This window comes from Henckelia pumila, chromosome 4, assembly GCF_033568475.1.
Source record: "Henckelia pumila isolate YLH828 chromosome 4, ASM3356847v2, whole genome shotgun sequence".
NCBI classification, from domain to species: domain Eukaryota; kingdom Viridiplantae; phylum Streptophyta; class Magnoliopsida; order Lamiales; family Gesneriaceae; genus Henckelia; species Henckelia pumila.
The window spans coordinates 13,141,969-13,166,234 of NC_133123.1; the positions used below are offsets into that span (position 1 = coordinate 13,141,969).

The 24,266-nt window shown below is 36.9% G+C and overlaps 1 protein-coding gene across 7 annotated transcripts; it reads left to right on the forward strand.

The window, feature by feature from the left end:
• The first annotated feature begins 19,295 nt into the window (after nucleotides 1–19,295).
• LOC140859972 (common plant regulatory factor 1) lies at nucleotides 19,296–23,646 on the forward strand. Of its 7 annotated transcripts, XM_073262669.1 has the most exons (13): nucleotides 19,298–19,592; nucleotides 19,955–20,029; nucleotides 20,652–20,783; nucleotides 20,869–20,913; nucleotides 21,074–21,166; nucleotides 21,263–21,343; nucleotides 21,688–21,848; nucleotides 22,143–22,200; nucleotides 22,285–22,333; nucleotides 22,410–22,606; nucleotides 22,737–22,814; nucleotides 22,909–23,034; nucleotides 23,113–23,646. In XM_073262669.1, exons 3-13 carry the CDS (start codon nucleotides 20,724–20,726, stop codon nucleotides 23,326–23,328), a joined length of 1,164 nt encoding a protein of 387 aa, XP_073118770.1. In that variant the 5' UTR covers nucleotides 19,298–19,592; nucleotides 19,955–20,029; nucleotides 20,652–20,723; the 3' UTR covers nucleotides 23,329–23,646. The 7 variants fall into 7 exon arrangements, with proteins under 7 accessions (XP_073118773.1, XP_073118770.1, XP_073118767.1 ...); XM_073262672.1 differs by lacking the exon at nucleotides 19,955–20,029 and having other exon boundaries at nucleotides 19,296–19,592; nucleotides 22,294–22,333; XM_073262666.1 differs by lacking the exon at nucleotides 19,955–20,029 and having other exon boundaries at nucleotides 19,299–19,592.
• The last annotated feature ends 620 nt before the right edge of the window (nucleotides 23,647–24,266 follow it).

Sequence of the window (24,266 nt, forward strand, 5' to 3'; positions counted from 1 at the left end):
AGAACTGTTTCAAATTAAAGTTCAAACCATTCCTGTACTGAATTTTGACCACCAATTTTTTTCTATGAAATTAATGCAATACTCTTATTATTTATTTAATAAAATAAATTAATATATAAAAGACCATAAACTGTAAGTCATGTTGGTGGTATATATTAAATAAATATATATATTTAGTAACTTATCAAAATAATAGTAGTGTATATCATGAATTATTATAAATTGATGAAATTTTTTTAATTTTTCTAATTGTCTTTTAGTTAATATAAATTACAGTATCGTGATTTTTATATGAATTATGTTTTTCTTAAACAAAATTTATGATCAATATGCCCATGACTAAGAAAAATTACCATTTTAGTTTTGTAAGTCGGTTTGTTTTGAGTTGTAGCCAGTCATATAAGTTGTCAAAGTTTAGTTTTTATCCATAACTTTTTTTCGGGGTCTTTTTTTTATTTTAAAAAAATAATCAAAACCACCAAATATAAGGAATATTGGCTAGCTATCTGGCACCGACGTTCTTGTACGAGGTAGACATGGTTAGAATAAAACCATATATGATATCTCACACGTTAAAATTTTTCTTGAGCAAAATAAACAAGAAAATAATCTAAATGATCTCAAAAACTTCAAAATGGGAGGGTAATGTTTGACATTTCCATTTATTTTTGTTCAGATATATTTTAATATGTGTAATGTAGGTTTTAAACATAGTATGACCTATGAACCATGGAGAAGAAAATCGATATAAAACAAGCAATATTCAGATGAATTTAGTTTTTTCGTAAAAAAAAATAACCAAAACAAAAAAATCAAGTTATTAGACGAAAACCGAACTTTTATTAAAATAATTAATTAACTTACCAAACTAAAAATACAATTTTATTATTAAAACAGAAATTCTTATGAGACGGTCGCACGAGTCAATTTTGTGAGACATGTCTCTTATTTGGGTCATCCATGGAAGAAAATTGATTTTTATGCCAAAATTATTACTTATTATAGTAAATATGGGTAGAGTTAATTTGTCTCACGAATAAAGATAATCGTTAAATTATTGAGTAACACTCATGTGAGACGGTCTCATCCGTAAGACGTGTCAACCCTACTCATATTTATAATAATAAGTAATACATTTGACATAAAATATAATATTTTTTTATCGATAACCCATATAAGAGATCCGTCTAAAAAAATGATCATTGAGACCGTCTTATAAGAGTTTTTGTCTAAATTAATTTGAACTCCTCCGCTCCTCAATCACACTAGCAAATAAAAAGGATACACGTAAATTTTTTTTTTTTTTTAGAGTATAGAAAAGATGCAAGTAGTTAAAATCACATATGTGATAAATATTTTTTACCCGGTTACATATCACGTCTAAGGGGATAAAACCCAAATACGTCCTTAAAGTTTTCTAACTTTCCCAAAAATATACTAACACTTTATTCGTTCCTAATTATGTCCCTTATTTAACAAATAGTTTCCTTAATATGTCCTTCAAACTAATAATTGTCTATAATACCCTTATTCTAACAATTATAATTAATATTTCCTCTGGGCTCAGAAAATGGTATCAGAGCCTAGGTAATTTTATTCAAACTTTATATTATTCATTAAATCATACTTTTCTTTGTTGAGAAAGAGATTTTCAACAAACCATAGATTCAACGAGAGTTTGAACCAGAAGGATTTCATTTATATGAAATCCCATAAACAAGTGAATCTATTTAAAATAGATTCTTTACAACAGAACTTAAAGAGACTTAAGTCTTTTATACTCTCTGAAGAGATTAAGAAATATGATTTCTAATTCTCAATTTCTAGAGATCATACCAGATTCCTCTAAACTCTCCGGAGATCTTAGAGAAATTCAAAAGACGGTACAATATTACAGTAATCAGCTGTATGAAATACCTCGGCAGATTGGAGAAATCCTTAAAAAACAAGAAGAAATTCTTGTAACTCTAAAGAATCTTCAAACTAAAATTATAAATCTAGAACATACTTTTGGTTATAGAAAGGGAAATGCAGGGGGAAGGTTACCACTCTCATTTGGTACCGAATCTCTGTTACATCAGAAAGGTAAAACCAAAATGGTTCAAAAACATTTAACTAATGATGAATTGATGATTAATCTTATAAAGACAGTATCAGAGAAAAACACTATCTGATGACTACTTTAGAAAGATTAAATCTCGAGGATCTACAAGATCTTGCAGATTTTTTTTCGAATCTTAAAGTAGTAGATCTAAAAATGAATTCTCCTGAGGGTGAACAACCCATAGGGAATCCCCCGAGATATGTGGTTAAAACAGAAGAACCATATAGTGAGTTCCATGTTGGAGAAAATTCACATCCAACAGGAACCAGATCAAGAAGGAGTAATATACCAATACATCAAACTCCTTATGAAAAAACAGTTTTAGACCCGATACATCCTTATGGGGTTATGTTAAACCTGTATGTTCTGGACTTCAAAAACAGAGAAGATCTCATAGATGATTGGACATCAGCCATGAGAATAGCAGCAGGAACTTTAGATCTCAATAAAGAAGAATTTATCAAACTTCTGGAAATGAGTCTAATGGGATCTGTCAAGATAGCTTGGGAAATGACCATACCAGAAACCAAGGAATCAATCTTAGCAGAAGAATCACTTAGCGAGATTGGAGGAAGAATGGCCACCCTTTTTAAAGCACAATTCATAAGGATAGTCTATTTCAATAATCAAGATACAGAGAAAAAGAGAAGATATACTCAAGCTCTGTATAGCCTCGAGTTACATGATATATGTTTAGTTGATGAATATATTATGTTATTCACCAAATACAGATGGAATTCGGGACTTGAAGAAAATGTAACCATTCAGCTATTTTTCGCAAAAATGCCAAGCCCCTGGAGAGAAATGCTGATAAAAGAATATGTTCCAGGTAATCTTGATACTTTGGCAAGACGCGCCTCTTTTTTGAAAGGAAAATTGGCGGAATGATGTCATATGGAAGCATTACAGAAGAACTACAAGAAAATAAGGGGTATTAATAAGCATACTCCTCTATGTTATAGAGAAAATGATCTCCCTACGGTTATAGAGAATAAATCACAGGGATTTAAAAGGAAAAAATTTAGAAATAATCCCTACAATAAAAGAATGAAAAGTTCTTGTAAACCAAGAACATTTTGGTCCAAACAAAAGGCCAGATCTTATAGATCAGGTAGAATAAGTGGACCTACAAGAACAACCCCAGCAACAAACTCATCACAAGGCAGGGAAAGAACACCATCTAGAAAAACTTTCAGAAGAACTCATACGAGAGCAAGTGAAAGTTTCAAGGATTGCAACTGCTGGACATGTGAAGCAAGAGAAAATATATCTACAAACTGTCCAGAAAACGAGAAAAAGGGAGTTAAACTCTTTGAAGCAACACCAGATATGGATGATGTGGTATTCTTTCAAGATCTAGTCCAAGTATATCAATTTGAAGATATCCCTTCGGATGAAAGTATATACGAAGAAGAGATATTGTTTAGCCAAGATGAATCTGAAGATAAATCAGAATTAGAATAAAGAAGAAGTGTTTCGACACGAAACACATGAGAGTTTGGCTGAATTTTTTAGTCAAACCACGATATCTCATAATATGGTCCAAAGGATTATGAGAGAAAATCCAACATTACAGAAGTACCAAGGATTTTCGGCAGGACAAGTATAGAGAGTCTTAAGCAACCTAGGGCTAAGACAAAGAAGACATCATTTGATTTACAAAGTATCCAGAAGGGAAATGGCAATTTCGATGGAGTTAACAAGTAATCAAATAGAGATGCAGTTAATTCCTTTTGAAGAAGTAAGAGAGGAATTGCAAAAGCTGAAAAGTGAAGTAGCAATAACGATGTCTTGGATTCATATTGGAGTAATCCAAATAATGATCAAGGCAACTTTTAAAGAAGGAATAGATTCACCCATAGATATCGTAGTATGTGATAAAAGAATCGGGAATATCCAAGATGTTGTTCTGGGTACGATATCAGAAAATCTATGTGCAGGAAATATTATAGGAGTTATTTATCCAAGAATAGCCTACAATTTAGCTGACAGAGACTTTAGTCGAGCCTTGACATTGCATCAAAACTTCAAGAAAAAAAGATTAATGAAGGAAGGTAATAGACCATATTCTATTACTTATCAAATTTCATATGCTCTTTCTAATACGCACCATTCTGAATTATTTATTAGAAATGAGTTTATTGAAATTCCAGAAATCTTTGGAAAAGTTGCTCAAGCAATATACCCGAAAAGAATCCAGTTTCCTTTAATTCATGAAACAGACATTCAAATACAAGATAAATCGGTTCTATACAGAGATCTAAAAATAGAACCCCGAAGGTTATCTTTCCAAGGTGACCGAATGACAAGTCGAAGGTGGGAAAAATCTCCTATTCAGGAAATTCCACCAGAAGAAAAGAAGTTTTCAATAATAGAAAAACTTAGATCTCCAGAAGAATGGAAAGAAATCAAAATAGTATTCGAAATTACAAGTCACGGGAACCAATTTCCTTGTAACTCGATTTACTATTTAGAGCAGCAGGTAACAGGAACTTACCAAGGATTAATAAATATTTAAGAATTGGAAGTTCAAATCTGTGGAATTCCAGGAACAGAAGTGGATCAGCTCATTCTTGGCCTAGAGTTTCTGGAGGACCATAAACCATGGAAACGCCTTGAAAAAGGAATAGAGTTTATGGCAAAAAAAAAAGACTTGGAGGATTCAATAAGAATTTTACGAGATGGAAAACTAAGAGAATTGGATAAGGAGCAATCCCTTAATCAGATTCGAAAACTCTGTTTACAAACAGCGGAAGAAGCAATTGTTGAAATTAGTAAGTCATGAACATGATTTACTAGAATGCATTGAAGAAGTGAAAATGAGTAACCATACTCTACCTTCTGAGGCCTTAGGAAAACTAAATGTGAATAGTCTTAATCGGATTACTGAGTTACAACACAGTCTGTTAAAAATGGCGGGGCCATTTAGTAATCCCTTTAAAAAATGACAACAAGTCATTTCTCCATATACATTCCAATAGGGATGTTGTATGAACAATATAAGGCTGAATACTTTACAGCAAAAAGAGGAGTCTTTCCTGAAGAATGTGAAGAAGAATTGCCAAAAATTGCTGGACGAGATTTCTCTCGAAGAATTTTAATTCTTTGCAAAGGAATAAAACAAGCAGAGATCCTTATAGGAGGAGCAGGTCAAACACTTTGGTACAAGGTAAAGACACCACCAATCTATTTCCATGATACAGGAGCTGATATCCTGTTAGGAAATAACTTCTTACAAATGTTTAAGAAGTGCACACAAGACAATGAGTCAAGAAGACTTATGTTCACTACAATTTGTGATCATAAAATTATCGTTCAACGACTCAAGGTTGCTTTTTATCGACAAATACCGATAATATTTCGCAGCCAGCGTGGTGATAAATGACAATTTTTCACCCAAAAATGAAAGATCCAAGAAGGTTTGGAGAAACCATGTTGAAAATAACAACAGAACAAGAACTCCAAATAGAGGATATGGAGCTTCTCAAAGTAACTCTAAATCACAGAGATATAGAGTTAGAAAATAAGGTATCCCTTGAAGATGTCAAAAAGAGGCTCAAAGAAAGTTACAACGAACATCCTTTGACATGGTGGGATAGAAATCAACTCAAAGCCAGTCTTACTCTAAAGGAAGGCAAATAGTATGAATTCGTCAGATATAAGCCTATCCCAACGAACATAACAGATCAAAGGGATATGAGAATGATTATCAAGGAACATTTGGACCTTGGTCTAATCAAAGAAGGAGTTTTACCATATAGCAGCCCAGGTTTTCTGGTAAAATATCATGGTAAAATAAAAAGAGAAAAACCTAGGTTAGTTATTAACTACCAAGGTATTAATAAAATTTTGGAGTTTGATGGGTACTTCATACCCAGTAGAGAACATCTAATTAGATGTGTACGAAATGCTAGAGTGTTCTCAAAATTTGATTGTGTAGTGACTCTTACCCGGATCATCTACTAAACAGAACTTAGGCATGCAATTAACTTAATAAAACATATATCAGAATAAACTTGCGGAAACCACAAATAAATACAATCCCAAGAAAAGAAATCTGTAATTTATCCAAATATTATACAACCAAATTGAATAGTTGTATCAACCCAAAACAACAGAATTAAAACCTAGACGAAGCTCCAGCTGGCCAACCACTGCCTAGCCCCTCTTGGATCCACCCGCCTCCTCCAATCGCAAACCTGCCCCATAGAATAGGGTGTTCAGAAACACAGAGTACGAGACGTGAACATAAAATGCTCAGTACGAGAGTATGAGTATACATGCATGCAAAGTGAACTCCCTATAAACTCGAGGTCAAGGATCAGATAACAAAGACAGACCGGGCCCTGGTATGTAGCACGCTGTGCCATCGCTTCAGAAGGTGGCTTCCATACCGAAATACAAGTGGATATGCCGAACCAAAATCGATGGAAGTCCAACCACTAACAGGATAGGGAAAAACCCTACTAACAGACATCTCGAAGGAGATAGCTCAGTATGCAAATGAATGCAGCATAAATCAATGACATATAAACCATGCAGTCACATAATACATGCATACTCAGTCAGGATATCTCGAACAGTACTTTTGTACCTCAAATCAGTGCAAGCTTTACCAAATCTAGGTCCACGCCTATAGTCTGCTCTACACTGCCAAATGATACTACTATCATTATAGTGCTCTAAAAGCCTTAACTAAGCTATTGCATACTCCTAAATATTTATAGGAACAAAAAGCTATACCTTCGTCTGTCGTTAGCCCTTTGATGTCGATGCCTCCAGAACTTGGGCACAACTCCGCTACGACTATCGAACGCCTCGACGACTCCCGGGGGCAAGCCTAGGAAGGCTTGAACAACTCGAATATGACTAGAATAGAGAGGAAATCCGGAATTGGCAATTGAAAGTGAATTCTTGGCCCTCTATTTATAGACAATGATCGGAGCCTCCGATCATCGATCAGAACGTCCGAACCTCGATCGGAACGTCCGATCCTGCCATCGGAGATTCCGAAGATCCTGATCTGTCGCGTGTCAAAATATCACTTGTTGACTTCGGATAGGGGTGATCGGAGCTTCCGATCCTGATCGGAGCTTCCGATCTTGACACACGTCATGCCTGACGTAATACAATCGGAGTTTTCAATCCTGCATCGGAGCTTCCGATCCTGTTCGAAGCTTCAGAACTCACCTTCGGAGCTTCCGAACTCTTCCCAAGTAATTATGATTAATTCCTTAATTACTGATTTTGGTTACGGGCTACTACATTCTCCCCCACTTAAGATATTTCGTCCTCGAAATCAGATCTTAAGTACTGAATGTAATACAGAAATCAGAAACATTCTTTATTCAAATCAAACGTTTACAGAGTTTGCAACTGAATACAACTAAAAGAATGAAATCAAAACAACTCAGGATGGTCTTCACGCATCCTGTCTTCAAGTTCCCAAGTAGCCTCCTCAGTGTCTCGGCGTTGCCACTGAACTAAAACCAGAGGAATGACTTTGTTTCGCAAAACCTTATCTTTATAATCCAGGATACGAATATGTTTCTCAACATAAGTCAAATCCTTGCTCACCTGAACCTCAGACCGCTGCAGAATATGAGACTCATCCGCCACATACCGTCGCAATAGAGATACGTGGAACACGTCGTGAATACTGGAAAGATGCGGTGGCAAAGCTAGTCGATAAGCCAAATCGCCAATGCTCTCCAAGATCTCAAACGGATCGATAAATCTGGGAGACAACTTGCCCTTAAGGCCAAATCTGAGAATCTTGCGAAAAGGTGACACTATCAGAAACACTTTCTCCCCGACGTCGAACTGCAAAGGCCTACGCTTGGTATTAGCATAGCTGGCCTGACGATTTTGTACAGTCTTAATCCGTTTCTTGATCTGATCAACAATGTTTATTGCTTGCTGGATAAACTCTGGTCCCTCAGCCTGTCTCTCCCACACTTCTTTCCAGAAGAGTGGAGTACGACAACGTCGCCCGTACAACACCTCAAAAAGTGCCATTCCAATACTAGTATGATAGCTGTTGTTGTACGCAAACTCGATCAATGACAAATGATCCTGCCAGGCTGAACCAAAATCCATGACGCATGCTCTAAGCATATCCTCCAAAGTACGGATAGTGCGCTCTGACTGTCCATCGGTCTCCGGATGATAGGCGGTACTCAAACTAAGAGTGGTGCCCATCGCACGCTGAACACTCACCCAGAACCTAGAAGTAAACCTGGGGTCCCGATCGCTGACAATGCTCACAGGCACTCCATGAAGTCGAACGATCTCTTGAATGTACATCCGTGCCATGCGATCCACAGAGTACTCTCGGCTATAGGCAATGAAATGCGCTGACTTGGTGAGTCGGTCCACCACAACCCAGATAGCATCACAGTTCCTCGGGGATACCGGCAAATGAGTCACAAAGTCCATTATGATAAACTCCCATTTCCATTCATGAATAGGCAGACTGTGAAGCAATCCTCCAGGTCGTCGGTGCTCTGCCTTGACTTGTTGACACACCAAACATCTCAAAACATACTGATAAACACTGCGTTTCATTTCCTTCTACCAGAAACGAGTACGTAGATCCTTGTACATCTTGTTGCTCTCAGGATGAATACTCAACTTAGTGCGATGTGCCTGAGACAAAATCTCTTCTCGCAACTCTTCATCCTGCGGAATCACAAGCCTACCAGACAAACATAAAAAGCCATCTGACTGATAATGAAATCCAGACGAGCTAAATGCTGGGTCTTTGAATCAGACATCTGAGCATCTCGAATCCGCGAATACAAACCTGGCTCAGATAGTATCGCAAACATCTGGATACTCTGCATACATTTTTTATGCTTGAAGGTATAACCCGAAGTACAACAGTCATTGATCTCACTAGACATCGAACAAGTCTGAAGTGCGGATAGTCGCACCTTGCGACTCAAAGCATTAGCGGTGAGATTAGCAGCTCCCAGATGGTACTTAATCTCGCAATCATAGTCCTTAAGAAAGTCCATCCAACGTCTCTGCCTCATGTTCAACTCCGCCTGAGTGAACAAATACTTGAGACTCTTATGGTCGGTGAAGATCTCAAATTTCTCGTCATACAGATAATGACGCCAGATCTTCAAAGCGAACACAATGGCTGCTAACTCCAAATCATGGACTGGGTAGTTGTCCTTGTGAAGCTTCAGCTGTCTAGAAGCGTATGCGATCACATGCCCATTCTGAGTCAGGACACAACCTAACCCCTGAAGAGAAGCATCAGTGTACACCACATACCCTCCAGATCCTGACGGTAATGCCAACACTGGCGCAGAAGTCAACCGCCGTCGAAGCTCATAGAAATTCTCCTCACACTCGGAGGACCACTTGAAATCCACACCCTTGCGGGTAAGCTGCGTCAAAGGTCGAGCTAGTTGAGAGAAGTTCAGAATGAAGCGACGATAATACCCTGCTAGACCTAGAAAACTACGGATCTCAGCAACCGTCGTCGGACGCGACCAATTAAGTACCGCTTCAATCTTGCTTGGATCAACAGAAATCCCTTCCCTGGATATGATATGGCCAAGAAAGACCACTCGATCCATCCAGAACTCACACTTGCTCAGCTTGGCGTATAACTGCTCATCCCGAAGAGTCTGCAGTACCAACCGCAAGTGAGAAACATGTTCTTCCGTATTACGCGAATACACCAAGATGTCGTCAATGAAGACCATGACAAACTTGTCCAAATACTCCCTGAAGACACGGTTCATCAGATCCATGAATATAGTCGGCGCATTAGTTAAACCAAATGGCATCACTAGGAACTCGTAATGCCCATAGCGAGTACGGAATGCAGTCTTGGCTACGTCCTGATCACGGACTCTCAACTGATGATACCCAGATCTCAAGTCAATATTGGAGTAAACTGACGTGCCCTGCAGCTGATCAAACAAGTCATCAATACGAGGCAACGGATACTTGTTCTTCACAGTGACTCGATTCAGCTGCCGATAGTCAATGCACAGCCGCATCGACCCATCCTTCTTCTTTACAAAAAGAACAGGAGCTCCCCAAGAAGATACACTAGGATGAATGTACCCCTTGTCCAAAAGATCCTGTAGCTGATTCTTCAACTCACGCATCTCTGACGGAGCCAGATGATACGGTGCTCGAGAAATAGGCGAAGTACTCGGCATCAACTCTATGCCAAACTCGACTTCCCTAACAGGAGGAAAACCCGAAATCTAATCAGGAAATACATCTGGGAATTCATCCACAACAGGAATGCTCTCTATCCCAATACTATAGCAGACAAATCAACTGCATAGATAAGGTAGCCTTCCCCGCCAGACTCTAGAGCTCGACAGGCTCTCAAAGCTGATATCAAAGGCATCGGGGGTCGCGCTCCCTCACCATAGAAAAACCAGCTTTCGCTCCCTTCCGGATGAAAGCGTACTAATCTCTGATAGCAGTCCACTGAAGCTCGATAGGTAGTCAACATATCTATTCCCAGAATGCAGTCAAAGTCTTCCATCGCCAGGACCATGAGATTTGCTAACAGAATGTTCCCTTCGAACTCTAAAGGGCAACCTATCACTAGACGTTTAGCTAAAGCAGATTGGCCCGTCGGAGTAGAAACAGACATCACTACGTCTAGTGCAATGCATGGTAACTTATGCCTCTTAACAAAACGTGCAGAAATAAAGGAATGAGATGCATCAGTGTCAATAAGTACAAGAGCAGGTATACCATAAAGCAGAAATGTACCTGCGATGACTTTCTCATTCTCCTCCACTGCCTGATCATGCCTCAAGGCAAACACCTGGCCAGATTATACTTCATCCCAGAGCTGTCAGCAATCTCAGGGCAATAGGATAGCAGATCAAAGAACTTCTGCTGATACTCATCAATAGACATGGCTCCATGTCGCAGACTCAGAAGCTCGTCTGCCTTCGACTGACGGAGTGCAGGAGGAAAATACAGCTTCTGAAAAGCTGTGCGGAACTCAGCCCAGGTGGCCACTCTTCTCGCCGCAACAAAAGGTGCAGAAGTAAACCTCCACCACCTGCGCGCACGTCCATCCAGAAGATAACCCAGGGTCTCCATCTTCTGCTTCTCGGTGCATTGGAAAGTCTGAAAAGTCGTCTACATGCGGTCTAACCAATTCTCCGCATCCTCCGGAGACTCACCTCCAACTAAGGGCTTAGGACCCATAGCTAAAAATCGATGCACAGTGAACGCTCGTCGTCATGATGATGATGACGCCGTTCTCGACGACGCTCTCGGTCGGCATCGCCCCAACGACCGCCTCCACTTTCGTGGCTACTCTCATCATCGTAGTTTGCCATCTACAAAAATACCTCATGATGAGACTAAATCCCAAGAATACTTTTGCATGCTCTGATACCATAAATATAGTGATCCTTACCCGGATCACCTACTAAACAGAACTTAGGCATGCAATTAACTTAATAAAACAGATATCAGAATAAACTTGCGAAAACCACAAATAAATACAATCCCAAGAAAAGGAATCTATAATTTATCCAAATATTATACAACCAAATTGAATAGCTGTATCAACCCAAAACAACAGAAATAAAACCTAGACGAAGCTCCAGCTGGCCAACCGCTGCCTACCCCCTCTTGGATCCACCCGCCTCGTCCAATCACAAACCTGCCCCATGGAATAGGGTGTCCAGAAACACAGAGTATGAGACGTGAGCATAAAACGCTCAGTACGAGAGTATGAGTATACATGCATGCAAAGTAAACTCCCTATAAACTCGAGGTCAAGGATCAGATAACAGAGACAGACCGGGCCCTGGTATGTAGCACGCTGTGCCGTCGCTTCAGGAGGTGGCTCCCATACCAAAATACAAGTGGATATGCCGGACCTAAATCGATGAAAGTCCAACCACTAACAGGATAGGGAAAAACCCTACTAACAAACATCTCGAAGGAGATAGCTCAGTATGCAAATGAATGCAGCATAAATCAATGACATATAAACCATGCAGTCACATAATACATGCATACTCAGTCAGGATATCTCGAACAGTACTTTCGTACCTCAAATCAGTGCAAGCTTTACCAACTCTAGGTCCACGCCTATAGTCTGCTCTACACTGCCAAATGATACTACTATCATTATAGTGCTCTAAAAGTTTTAACTAAGCTATTGCATACTCCTAAATATTTATAGGAAGCAAAAGCTATACCTTCGTTCGTCGTTAGCCCTTTGATGTCGATGCTTTCAGAACTTGGGCACAACTCCGCTACGACTATCGAACGCCTCGAAGACTCCCGGGGGCAAGCCTAGGAAGGCTTGAACAACTCGAATACGACTAGAATAGAGAGGAAATCCGGAATTGGCAATTGAAAGTGAATTCTCGGCCCTCTATTTATAGACAATGATCGGAACGTCCGAACCTCGATTGGAACGTCCGATCTTGCCATCGGAGCTTCCGAAGATCCTGATCTGCCGCGTGTCAAAATATCACTTGTTGACTTCGGATAGGGGTGATCGGAGCTTCCGATCGTGATCGGAGCTTTCGATCTTAACACACGTCATGCCTAACGTAATACCATCGGAGTTTCCGATCCTGCACCGGAGCTTCCGATCCTGTTCGGAGCTTCCGAACTCACCTTCGGAGCTTCCGAACTCTTCCCAAGTAATTATGATTAATTTCTTAATTACTGATTTTGGTTACGGGCTACTACAGATTGTAAGTCTGGATTTTACCAGATTCGAATTTAAAAAGGCAGTAAGAAATTCACAGCCTTCTCTACACCACAAGGATATTATATCTGGGAAGTTATGCCTATGGGATTGGCTAATGCACCCCAAATATTTCAAAGAAAGATGGATAATCTTTTTAAAGATTATTTCAACTTCATGTTTGTTTATATTGATGGTATTCTTATAACATCAAAAAACATAGATGAACATATTAAACATTTAGAGATTTTCTCTAAAATTTGTACACAAGAAGGACTGGTTTTATCTGAAAAGAAAGCAGTCATAGCAACAAGGAAAATTGAATTTCTTGGAATTGAGATTGATGAAACTGGAATAATTCTACAACCCCATATTGTGGAAAAGGTAAAGAATTTTCCAGATAAACTCAAAGATGTAAAACAACTCCAAAGTTTTCTAGGAGTAGTTAATTTTGCAGGGATGTTCATAAACAATCTGGCAATGTATAGAAAGGTGTTTAGTCATTTGTTTAAAAAGGATGCAAGGTTTATATGGACCGATGAACATACTAAAGGGGTGAACCAATTAAATGAGATATGTAATAATCTCCCAAAAATGGCTATACCCGTGAATGAAGACGATCTGGTGTTATTTACAGATGCCAGTGACGAATGGTGGGCAGCAGTTCTTACTAAGATCACTTCGGATGGAGAAATACCATGTAGATACTGTAGCGGTATTTTTTCAGAATCTGAGGCTATCAGATGACATATCAACGAAAAGGAGTTTTATGCAGTTAAAAAGGCTTTCGAAAAATGACCATTATTTTTACTTGCTAAAAAATTCATTTTGAAGGTTGATAACACTCAGGTAAAAGCTTTCCTAAGGAATAAGATTTAATCTAAACCTGAGAATGCTAGGTTATTAAGATGACAAGCTTTATGTCAAAATTATATTTTTGATATTGTTATTATTAAATCTCATGACAATATTCTTGCAGATTTCTTAACAAGAGATGGAAGGCAGTGACGTAGATCCAATCATGAAAATGCAGAGGCATCTCAGGGAACACCTTGGGTTACTTCAAACCGAGTTCAACCAGCTTGTCATAAGTGCCGATATGGCGGGCAGGTTACAACAAGATGATCGGATCAAAGTATCCAATCGAATCACTGGATGTATGCAAGCTCAAACTCAACTATGGGCTGCTATTCAAGGGCCAATTATGTGTGCCATAGAAAAACTACTGGTTTCTCAAAAACAAGAAATACAGCCACCGATTGTAAAACAATATGTTGAGGATTCTAATACTCAAGAAACAAGCACTAATCTATCATCAGCTTTTGATGATCTAGATAAAGCAACAATTGATGAGGATAACTCATCAAGTCAACCCTCCGCTTTTGGGGTAAAAGAGGAAGAGATCAATCTTAGGCCCCACACTGACAAGGGCAAATCTAAGATTGATACTAAACCAGCTGTAATTTCTCCATTTCAGGTTTATCAACAAAGATGAGAGAAATTAAGTACAAGAAGTGAAATCAACCCGATCACTTGCAGGGTTGATGTTGCAGGAATATATCCAAGGGTTTGACTAAAAAACAATGTCAATCCTAAGGATGTAAAACCATGGTATGAATTTGGGGCTCTAGCCTCAGTTTATACAACTTCACCAGGCTTCCAGGAAATATCAAAACTACCAAAATGGATTCAGGAAGCAGTCCAAGAAACATGGGCAAATAATGATCATTTGTCCAGAGGAGATGTGCTCGAGTTATACTTCTTTAGTACAACTCCAGAACCAACAGGGAAAAGATCACACGAGCCCTTTCATTTCATCAAGCTAAGGAGACCTGACATGAATAATCAAAGATTTATCAAGGATCCTATATCTGAAGAAATACCATTGGTGTCCACCTTTGGAGAAAATGAAATTTCAACCAGAAGGGAATGAGATATTCGGGTTTGTCTCATCGAGATGGATAAGGTCAATTTTCCGTTCAATTTTTATCAAAATTCTGTGAACGGATCATTCCTGTTAAACACAATGACAGGAAAAACTACGGCTTTTGCGTAAGAACTCTTCGAAAAGAAGAGGAACTTTTTGTGGAACAACAAGCTACCGGGGAGTAAAGAAACTCGCCGAAAATTTTGTAACATGGCTCATATCGGAAGATGGTCAGAGAATATCTGCCCAGAATGTCCAAACCAGAAGGAGCCAGAATTCGGAAAAACCTTCAAACCCCGAACGGATCGAAAAGATTTTTCCGAGACAAGCAAAGGTGGACAGGGACCACCAAAACCGCGTTTTCCCAGGGGCCCACTGCAAAAGCAAAAGATGCCCCGAAAACAATAAAGAAGGCATGTGGGGAGAATAAATCCAAAATAAAAAGTCAAGCATGTGACTCCTCCACTAGTAAAAGATGTCATCGGGCATGTGACTCCCACTAGCAAAAGATGTCATCAATAATGGCATAAAGAATTCAAGACAACTGTAAGATTCCCTGAAGTTTCTCGATGAAATGAGTGGAACTTCGGCTATAAATACAGGATTTTAAGGAAGTTGAAGATATCGATCATTTCCTTCAGTTTTCTTACAAATAAAACATTGTAATATTTCTCTTTCTATTGTATTAAGTTTTTACTTTTATGTATTTCAAGAACAAGACTACTATGAGTAGCTAAACAAGTTATCTCCTCCTCTTTAAAGGAGGTTGATTTATGTAATAATATGTTGTCTGAATAAATTTCCAAAGCTCTTATCTATCATGTTATTTTATTTAAAAAATTAAGCTTTTATTATAAGCCCTAAGGTAGAAAACGAAATAGGGCTGTGCTAGCTGCTGCTGAAGGAGTCTGTGTTAGGAACCATCGGTTGCGATCGCGTGGTTTGGTTTTGAGAAACAACCTGTAAAACCCGGTGGACATAACCCGGCAACAGTGTGGTCAAAGAGGTATTCTGCTTTAATTTACTAACGAAAGCATGATGGGATTAAGTCTTTAAATTTTAAATAGAAAAATAAAGGGTAGAATGAGCATTATTTAGTTTTAAGGACAAATTCAAGAAACTATTTAATGAATCAGGGATATATTTGGAACATGAAAGATGAAAAGGATATAATACGAAAAATGAAAAAGATACAGAGATATATTTAGAAATTGTCCCTATGTCTAAGAATTAACAAATACATTACAGACTACAGTTCACAAAAGTACAAAACTCGATGTTTAAAATTTTAAATTTTCTGGACCCATGATGACCAGATTTTTTTTTTTTGAAGATGACCGGAATTAAATTAGGCTCGAACTAGTTCAAGTCAAGTCAAATTAAATTAATTATGCAAAAATTCAATTTAGATTAATTATACAAAAAATTATCGCAACAACAAATATAATTAATTCTTATTACAATCTTTGGGGTGAAACTGTTGTGTAAATCTCAACAGACGTAATGGCTATCATTAGCTCGATGTTTTTTAGCAAGGGTCATTGCTTATCAGATCCATGGTTGAAATGTGACGATAATTGAATTTTTTTAATACAAATCATTTTGTGGTGAATCTTTCCTAATTTCACAGTTGTCATTTATATGGTTTAACTTTAGTACTTACCATTTGCTGTTAGACTTGCCATTTAAAAAAAATCCATTATAAAAAATTTTAAGAACAAACTATATGTAATACAATAATATCCATATAATGAAGTCACGCAAACAAAATGTTTATGCACAGCTAGCTTATATTTAAAATTCATCACTCATGTTATATAGTAATGTCACTTGATCATCTTATCCTAATAAAGTGTTTGTGAGAGCTTTTTTTGAAAGCACTTTTAGGCTTTTTTTTAACAAAATTTTATAAATTTTCAAAATTTTGTTAAGAGAAAACTGAAAAGTGCTTCCAAAAAGATTTCACAAACACTATCTAAGTATCAATTAGTATCCTACTAATATCTCATTGAGCAAGAATTGCATCTCTTCTCGAATAAATTTCATGTCACCCTTGTGATAATAACTCAATGATGTAATTAAAAGTTTATATTTATATTCAAATGTTATACCCATTCGAAAAAAATATGAATCTTACATAGGGTAATAAATTTCTACTCAAATTGGAATTCAATTAAAAAAACGAATCTCACATGTATAAATAAACATACATTTTTAATATAGAGTAACCAGTTTTGATTGATAGATTATAGTTGATTTGATTTCATTGATTAAATTTTATATAAAAATTATAAATTACAATTTTATTTTTTTAAATAATAAATAAAATATAAATCATATTATTTATAAGGGGTGATATAGTAATTTAAATTTAATGATTTGATTGATGTATGATAAATAATTAATGATTTGATTGATGTAAAATTATAATTAATAAATGAATAAATAATATGATGAAAAGAACATGAGATTAAAGAGGTTAAATTTATACATAAATTATTAATAATGCTACCAAACATAGCCTTAGTGTATAGAAAATCGGGGAACTTTAGCAATTTCTGTTTTTTTAGATATTGTTTCTTTTAACAATATAGCTCACAAATTTTCCGCAATTTACTGTCCCATGATTAAAAGTATACATTGATAACGAAAACAGCGAATGCCTTGAAATAATTCGGCATACGAAGCAAGCATAGCCATTAGCCATAGCTGAATTCAGGGGCCCATTGCGGATTCCAAAGGCTCCATAAAATCCAATTAATTTTCTACTTATATTAATCGAGTAATAAATTAATTATTCCTAAAAATGAACACGTCAGTCACATGCGTGGTGTTATAGCTGGCCAACGGTGACCCGCGTAGATCGAGCGAGATTCGAACACGTGTACGGCAGATGATGACGTTGGAATAAATATTATTCAGGCACCACCATCTTTTCGTGCCAACTCACCAACCACCTCCATATTTTCCACCCAATGCTTTTCCACATTTTGACTCGGACACCTTTTTATGTCTCTCTCCGGACGGGTAAATGGATATCTTATTATAAAAGATTTTAAATAATTTGTATCTTTAATTATGCAAATTAACGTATATGGATAATTCCCGAGCAGTTTTTTTTTTTTTTTTTGAAGATTTCCGAGCAGGTTTTGGTACATGTTTTTTGAGGTAGCTTTTCGTTGTTTTCCAATTTTCAATATATAAAAACTCAAAATTACCGAAAAATTTGCCATAAAGTAATTGATAAAAGGATTATTGATAGCATAACGCCATAAACGATTTAAAACTTTTTTTTTTCATTTTTTATTATATGGAAAATAGATTTTATATTAAATAATATAGGAAAAATGGGCATGTCTTTGCCTCGAGCCCCTCCACAACCGTTTTCATATCTTGTAACATGTTTAAACTCGGTTAAGCAGAGTGGAAAATTTTATTTATTATTTTGAATGAATATATTTTTATAAATGTATGTATTTACTGTTTAAAACATGAAATATCTGTTAAATCTAATATTTATATTAATCGTATCATTTTTTAATGTCTGACTTAAAGTAATTAAAATTATATTAATGTAAACGTTTTTTATACTTAAACTCGTATTAATCTCATTTAAGCTCGATCTCTGCATTTCATTGGTATTCGAGTTTTTTAGAACCATGCTTATATTCACCATTTGATCAGTATAACTACACAAATTTTATGAGATGATTATACGAGTTAATTTTATAAAACGAACCACTTATTCAACCATACTCATTAAAAAAACATATTTTTGTTCCAAAAATATTAATCTTTATTATAAACATAAGCTTGATCGATTTCTATAAAAAAAAATATAACAAGCTTGATCGATTTGTCTTATAGGTTATTTTATCTCAGATGAGAACTGCTCGTTTATAAATACTCCAAAAATAATGAAAATATCCCCCATAGCAGTGGATAAAATATATATTTTAAATTAATGAGGTATTATGATGTATATATCTTACTATCGTATTAAAGTAGAGACTCTCTAATTAACAAACTTTCAATTAATTTATGAAGCTTAATTTGAAATTACCATTATCTCCTAACTTAATTTTCAATAAAACCAAATTTATTGGGAAAAATAATCATTTTATACAGTTTTCTCTTTTCTAGCCATTAAAAGTTCACTTTGTGCCATTTGATATTATTTTATTTACAAATATGACACTCACTTTATAAGATATATATATTTTTTTATGAATATTTGTTCAGGAAAACGTTATATTTTTATTATTTTTTAATTTTACAATTTATTATATATTGTTTTATTACTTTTTAATTTTTTAATTTATTATTTATTGTTTTTTTTAAAAAACAAAATGTACGAGCACGCAACGCGTGCAGCGGAGTACTAGTATATATAAAAAATCAGATTTCCTATATATTTTCAACTCTGATGGGAAAACAAGGTAGATGAGATCCTAACATATGGGTAATACCCAAATCATGCATCCAAAGATTCATATTTTTACACATAGACATAATTAATTATATATTATTGACGTGACAAATAATGAGACATTAAATTTATAATTGGGTACTATCCATATTTTATATTGAAATGTACCGGGAAACAAATGGAGAAATGTAAATGCACACGACAATGCATCAATGTATACGGACACGATATGTAAAGGCGACACGTGTTGGATGACGTGGCCGTGTGCCTTGGCGCTCCCCTTTTTTCCTGTTCCCTTCAGTGTCTCTTCTTCTTCTCTCCCCCAAATGTTCATTCACGACTTTTAGAGAGAGAAAATGTTCAGCCCGGTGCAGCGGCCGTCCAATTTATGATTTGGATTTCCAGTTGTTTGCTAATCGAGGTAAGTGAACTGCGGACAGTGTTTTTTTTTTCTCGGATGTGTGTGAATTGTTCTGTTTTTCGTTGTTTAGATGAAGATTGTTCGAAGATCAGTGGATTTAATGGTTGTGCTATCTGATTACAGCGAGTTTTGTGAAATTAGGGGATTAGAGGAAGCTTAAATGCGTGAAATCTCACTTTGTTTCTCGAAATTAGCCTTTGTTTGAGTAGGCAGAGACATCTTTGATGAGAAAGGGGAATGATTTAGCTTCCAGTATCTGTGTTGAATTATGTTGTTTGGTTTTTGGTTTTGAAGATTCCAGATTGTGGTAATCTTTTACAGTTTCTCAGTAGATTTCCGTTTGTTTGTCAACTTCGGTACAGCGTGTGGGGTGCTTGGATGGGGATGGGAAAGGACAAGGAAGCCCCTGATGAGTCTTTTCGTCTTTACTACATTAGGTGGCTGCATTTTCACCAACTAATTCACTTAATTATCAGTACTCAATCATTTGTACTTTTTTCGCGTACGGATCTGGAGTTGCGATATGATGAAACTTCTTCTGTAGTCGTTTTCCTTTTTCCTTTTCCTTTTTCTTTGAATTGGGATAATTCAGCTGGATTCCATCAAGTCTTGAAGAAAACGTGTCGAGGACAATGGTTTAGAAATTTCATTAATTACAACGGATCAGATTTGGTCATTAGTTGTTCGTCTTACTATTCTAATGTCATTCAACTGCCTTTATTCTATTTTAGTGGCCGATTTTTATTTTTGATAAGTTATAAACCAACTATAGTATTAAGCTTATGATGATTTATATATGCTGTGATTTTGCTGTTGTGAAATATTTATTACCATATTTATTTTAATATAACATAATATAATATAATAATTGAAGATCTGAGACAGTAAATCTAACGTTTTAGCTTTACGAGCATTGTTTTTTGGATGCGTGCCTTCATGATCAGGGCATGTTAATCTTGTGTTTAGTTGCGTTCTCGTTATATGCTACTGGAGACTTGCAAGTTGCAATTTAAGGTATTAGCCTGTCATTAAAGTGCAGAAACATTTATTTCCGTCCAGGCTTTTCAAAGGCATTCCTCCCTCGCTGTTTGATACTTTGATTTAGTCTGCGGTCTCTTAGTGGCACGCACCATGGGAAACAGCGAAGAAGAGAAGCCTTGCAAGACTGAGGCTTTGTCATCACCTCCTGTGGTGCGTACAACTATTGCTTAGTAACTGGACACTATGATTCGGATTTTATCGCTAAGTAGCTTTTCGATATCTTGCTTTTTTGCAGGAACAGAGTAACATTCATGCCTATCCTGATTGGGCAGCAATGCAGGTGATCGGCTTGAAAAGCTCTCACTTTTTTTGGGAAGAAGAAAAGCTCTCACTTTTATTTTGGAAGAAGAAAAGCTCTCAATTAAATTGATATTAATTATAAAATTCTTGTGACCGTGTTCGAGAATTTATTGATGTTAACTAGTGGAGTTAATCTTCAGGCTTATTATGGCCCCCGACTTGCTGTACCACCATATCACAACTCCGTAGCTGCCTCTCATGCTCCTCCACCTTACATGTGGGGACCGCCACAGGTATTTGCACAGTCTAGGATGAGGAGGGGTCTCTCTGGGTTTTGAAGGATTAGTAGACTGAAAATAATGAAATATGATTAAATCTTTTATTTTCAGTCGATGATATCTCCTTATGGAGCTCCATATGCTGCATTCTATGCTCATGGAGGTGTCTACCCACATCCTGGAGTCCATATGGTAAGTTTCGTATAGATTGGATTCAAATATTGGCTTCTTGAGATCAGGGGCAAATCCAACTAGAGGAAGATCATCCACTCAATGGGGAAAGCTTTTCAGATTTTATGTGTGATTATTGGTTAGGTCCACCTCAACGAACAAAGTAAAAAAATTGTTCCCCCAAACCTTCTGTCAGACTGTTACCCCTCTCATTTGCAATTTTTGGGTCCACCTGTGCGAGCTATTTTATTACTTTTTGGCGTTCCATTAAAAATTTAAAGCTCCATCATGATACGACCAAACAAGATAGCAAAATAAATTTGTATCCAAGTACTGTAGTTTTGCTTATACAATATGATTTGCAGGCCGGAACTACTTTGAGCATGGAGACCCCAGTCAAATCACCTGGAAATACTGATGGGGGATTTGTGAAGAAGTTGAAAGAATTTGATGGACTTTCAATGTCAATAGGCAATGGAAATGACAACAGTGCTGATGATGCAGCTGACAATGAAGTCACACAAAGGTTGACGGAACTGTCAATGTCTATGAATTCCACTCCTAAGTTTATAAATCAGTAGTGTAGATTTTTTTGTGGAGACTGCTTCTCAGCCAGAGGGGACCAATTTAATATATTTGGAGGGGCACAATGTGAATTTCTATAACTATTACATGTGAAATTTCAACGTTTTTTCCACGGGGTTGATCTCTCTCCTTTTCTCTCGTTTTGGATCTGGCCCTGATTTTGGCCTTTATACTTTGTGATTCTTATTTAGCTTTGATGTGAACTGAAGCACCAAATATTATTCCCTGTGAACAGTGAGGAGACTGAAGGAGCCAGTGATGGAAGTAACGCAAGCAATGGTGTTACAACTGGGGTGAGGATTCCCTTCTCCGTTCTTTCTCTATTTTGTTGTCCGAAAGGTTTTTACTAGAAGATGAATTCACTCGTAATTTACTAGATTGGTCAGAGTGGCAAGAAAAGAAGTCGAACAGGATCTCCCAACAGTGGTAAGCTTGTGATACGTGTAAAACTATGAAACACATTCAATGTTGGTCTGCATTCATATCTTTAACTTGGTTGCAGCTGGAAATGGCAAGAGTAAAAGATTGGGTCAGGATTCTGAGAAGATGGTTAAGGTGATGCCTCCTGCTAATATATCTACAAAAACATCAGAGAGCATGAGTACGGCATTGCTGCTGAAAGATCCGACAGATTTTGATGTGAAGTTGAGTCCAACCAGTGTTCCACAGAGTTTGAAGCCAGGTGAAGCCTGGTTGCAGGTATGCTTTGAGAGTACTATGACTATCATCATTATTCTGTTCTGTTCACCTCCCCTGGTGCTTTAATTTTTGTAACGGTAGACTTTTGAGGTTAATCTGCTAGCAAGTTTTAATTTTCTATTTATTGCAGAACGAGCGAGAGCTGAAACGGGAGAGGAGGAAACAATCCAATAGAGAATCTGCTAGAAGATCCAGGCTGAGAAAACAGGTCTACTTCCACATTTGGAATAGAATTAGTAATGATTCTTAGTAATGAGTAGTTCATATTTCCAGGTTTTTGCTTTAACATGTTATTTGTCCAGGCTGAGCACGAGGAACTAACAATTAAAGTTCAAGCACTGACTTCTGAGAACATGACTATCAAATCTGAGATCAATAAACTAATCAACAACTCTGAGAAACTGAAGCTCGAAAACGCTACATTGATGGTACTTTTAATGCCCCTTTACTTCTGTTCCTTCCCCATTTCCATTCTTGCTGATCGGCGGTTGATTTTGAAATCACAGGAAAAACTAAAAGATGCTCAACTAGGGCAGACAGAGGACGTAACACTACATGAGATTGGTGATCTTAGGCCGAAACCAGATGGCACAGTGAACCTACTTGCTAGAGTTAACAATAATTCTGACGAAGGCGAGGCATATGAAAACAGTAGTCCTGGAGCTAAGCTTCACGAGCTTCTCGATAAAAGCCCCCGGGCTGATGCCGTAGCCGCAATCTGACTGCCGAGAGTCGCTGTGATCCTCGTTATTTTGGGCATAATTTGAAGTCCAAAATTGCCTTTTAACAATAGTGTAATGGAACACAATAGTATTACTGTAATAACTCAAAATCTAATTTATTGACCATTGATCTCAGCAAAGACGGAGATCATTTTAAAGTTCAGATTTGCTGGGATGTTACAGATTAGTCGATGTAGATGTATATTGGAGGGAAAAACGACTTAACTAAGATGTGTTTAGACGAAGATGTATTAAGATGATGGTGTCTAATTTGTATGTTTTTGTGTGAGAGCTCTTGAACATCGGACTTTATTCTTATGCTTTTATTTTTTTACAACAAATACAGAAGTAGGTAGTTAGTTGATAACAGATTAGCAAGTTAGTTTACACACTTAACTGTATTCATCTTAGTATGAATAAGTGACTTGATGTAATTATCTAGTTAACACTTTTACGAGCTCAATGAATGAATCATGAAGCTTCAATAGTTAATCGTGTTCTTGGGTATAATATGGTATGAGGAGAATAATCACGCAATATTGCGTTCTGATTTTTCACTCGATCAAAGAAATTCCAGAATTATCTCAAATCTTCTTCACAAATTCGAGCTCGATTTTCTTCCATGGCTCCCATCAATCCATCTGGTTCGTCTGCATCAATCATTGATGATCCTTTGAATCCGTATTTCATTCATCATGCTGATAATCCGGGAATGATCCTTGAACCTCAGCTCCTGAATGGCGAAAATTATGCAGCTTGGAGCCGTGCGATGTCCATCGCATTATCTGCTAAGAACAAATTAGGGTTCGTTGATAGATCTATCCCAACCCCTGAAGGTACCGAGACAGTTTTTCTTCCCTATTGGACCCGTAATAATAATATTGTGATCTCTTGGATCTTAAATTCTGTTTGCAAGGAGATCTCTGCGAGCATCATTT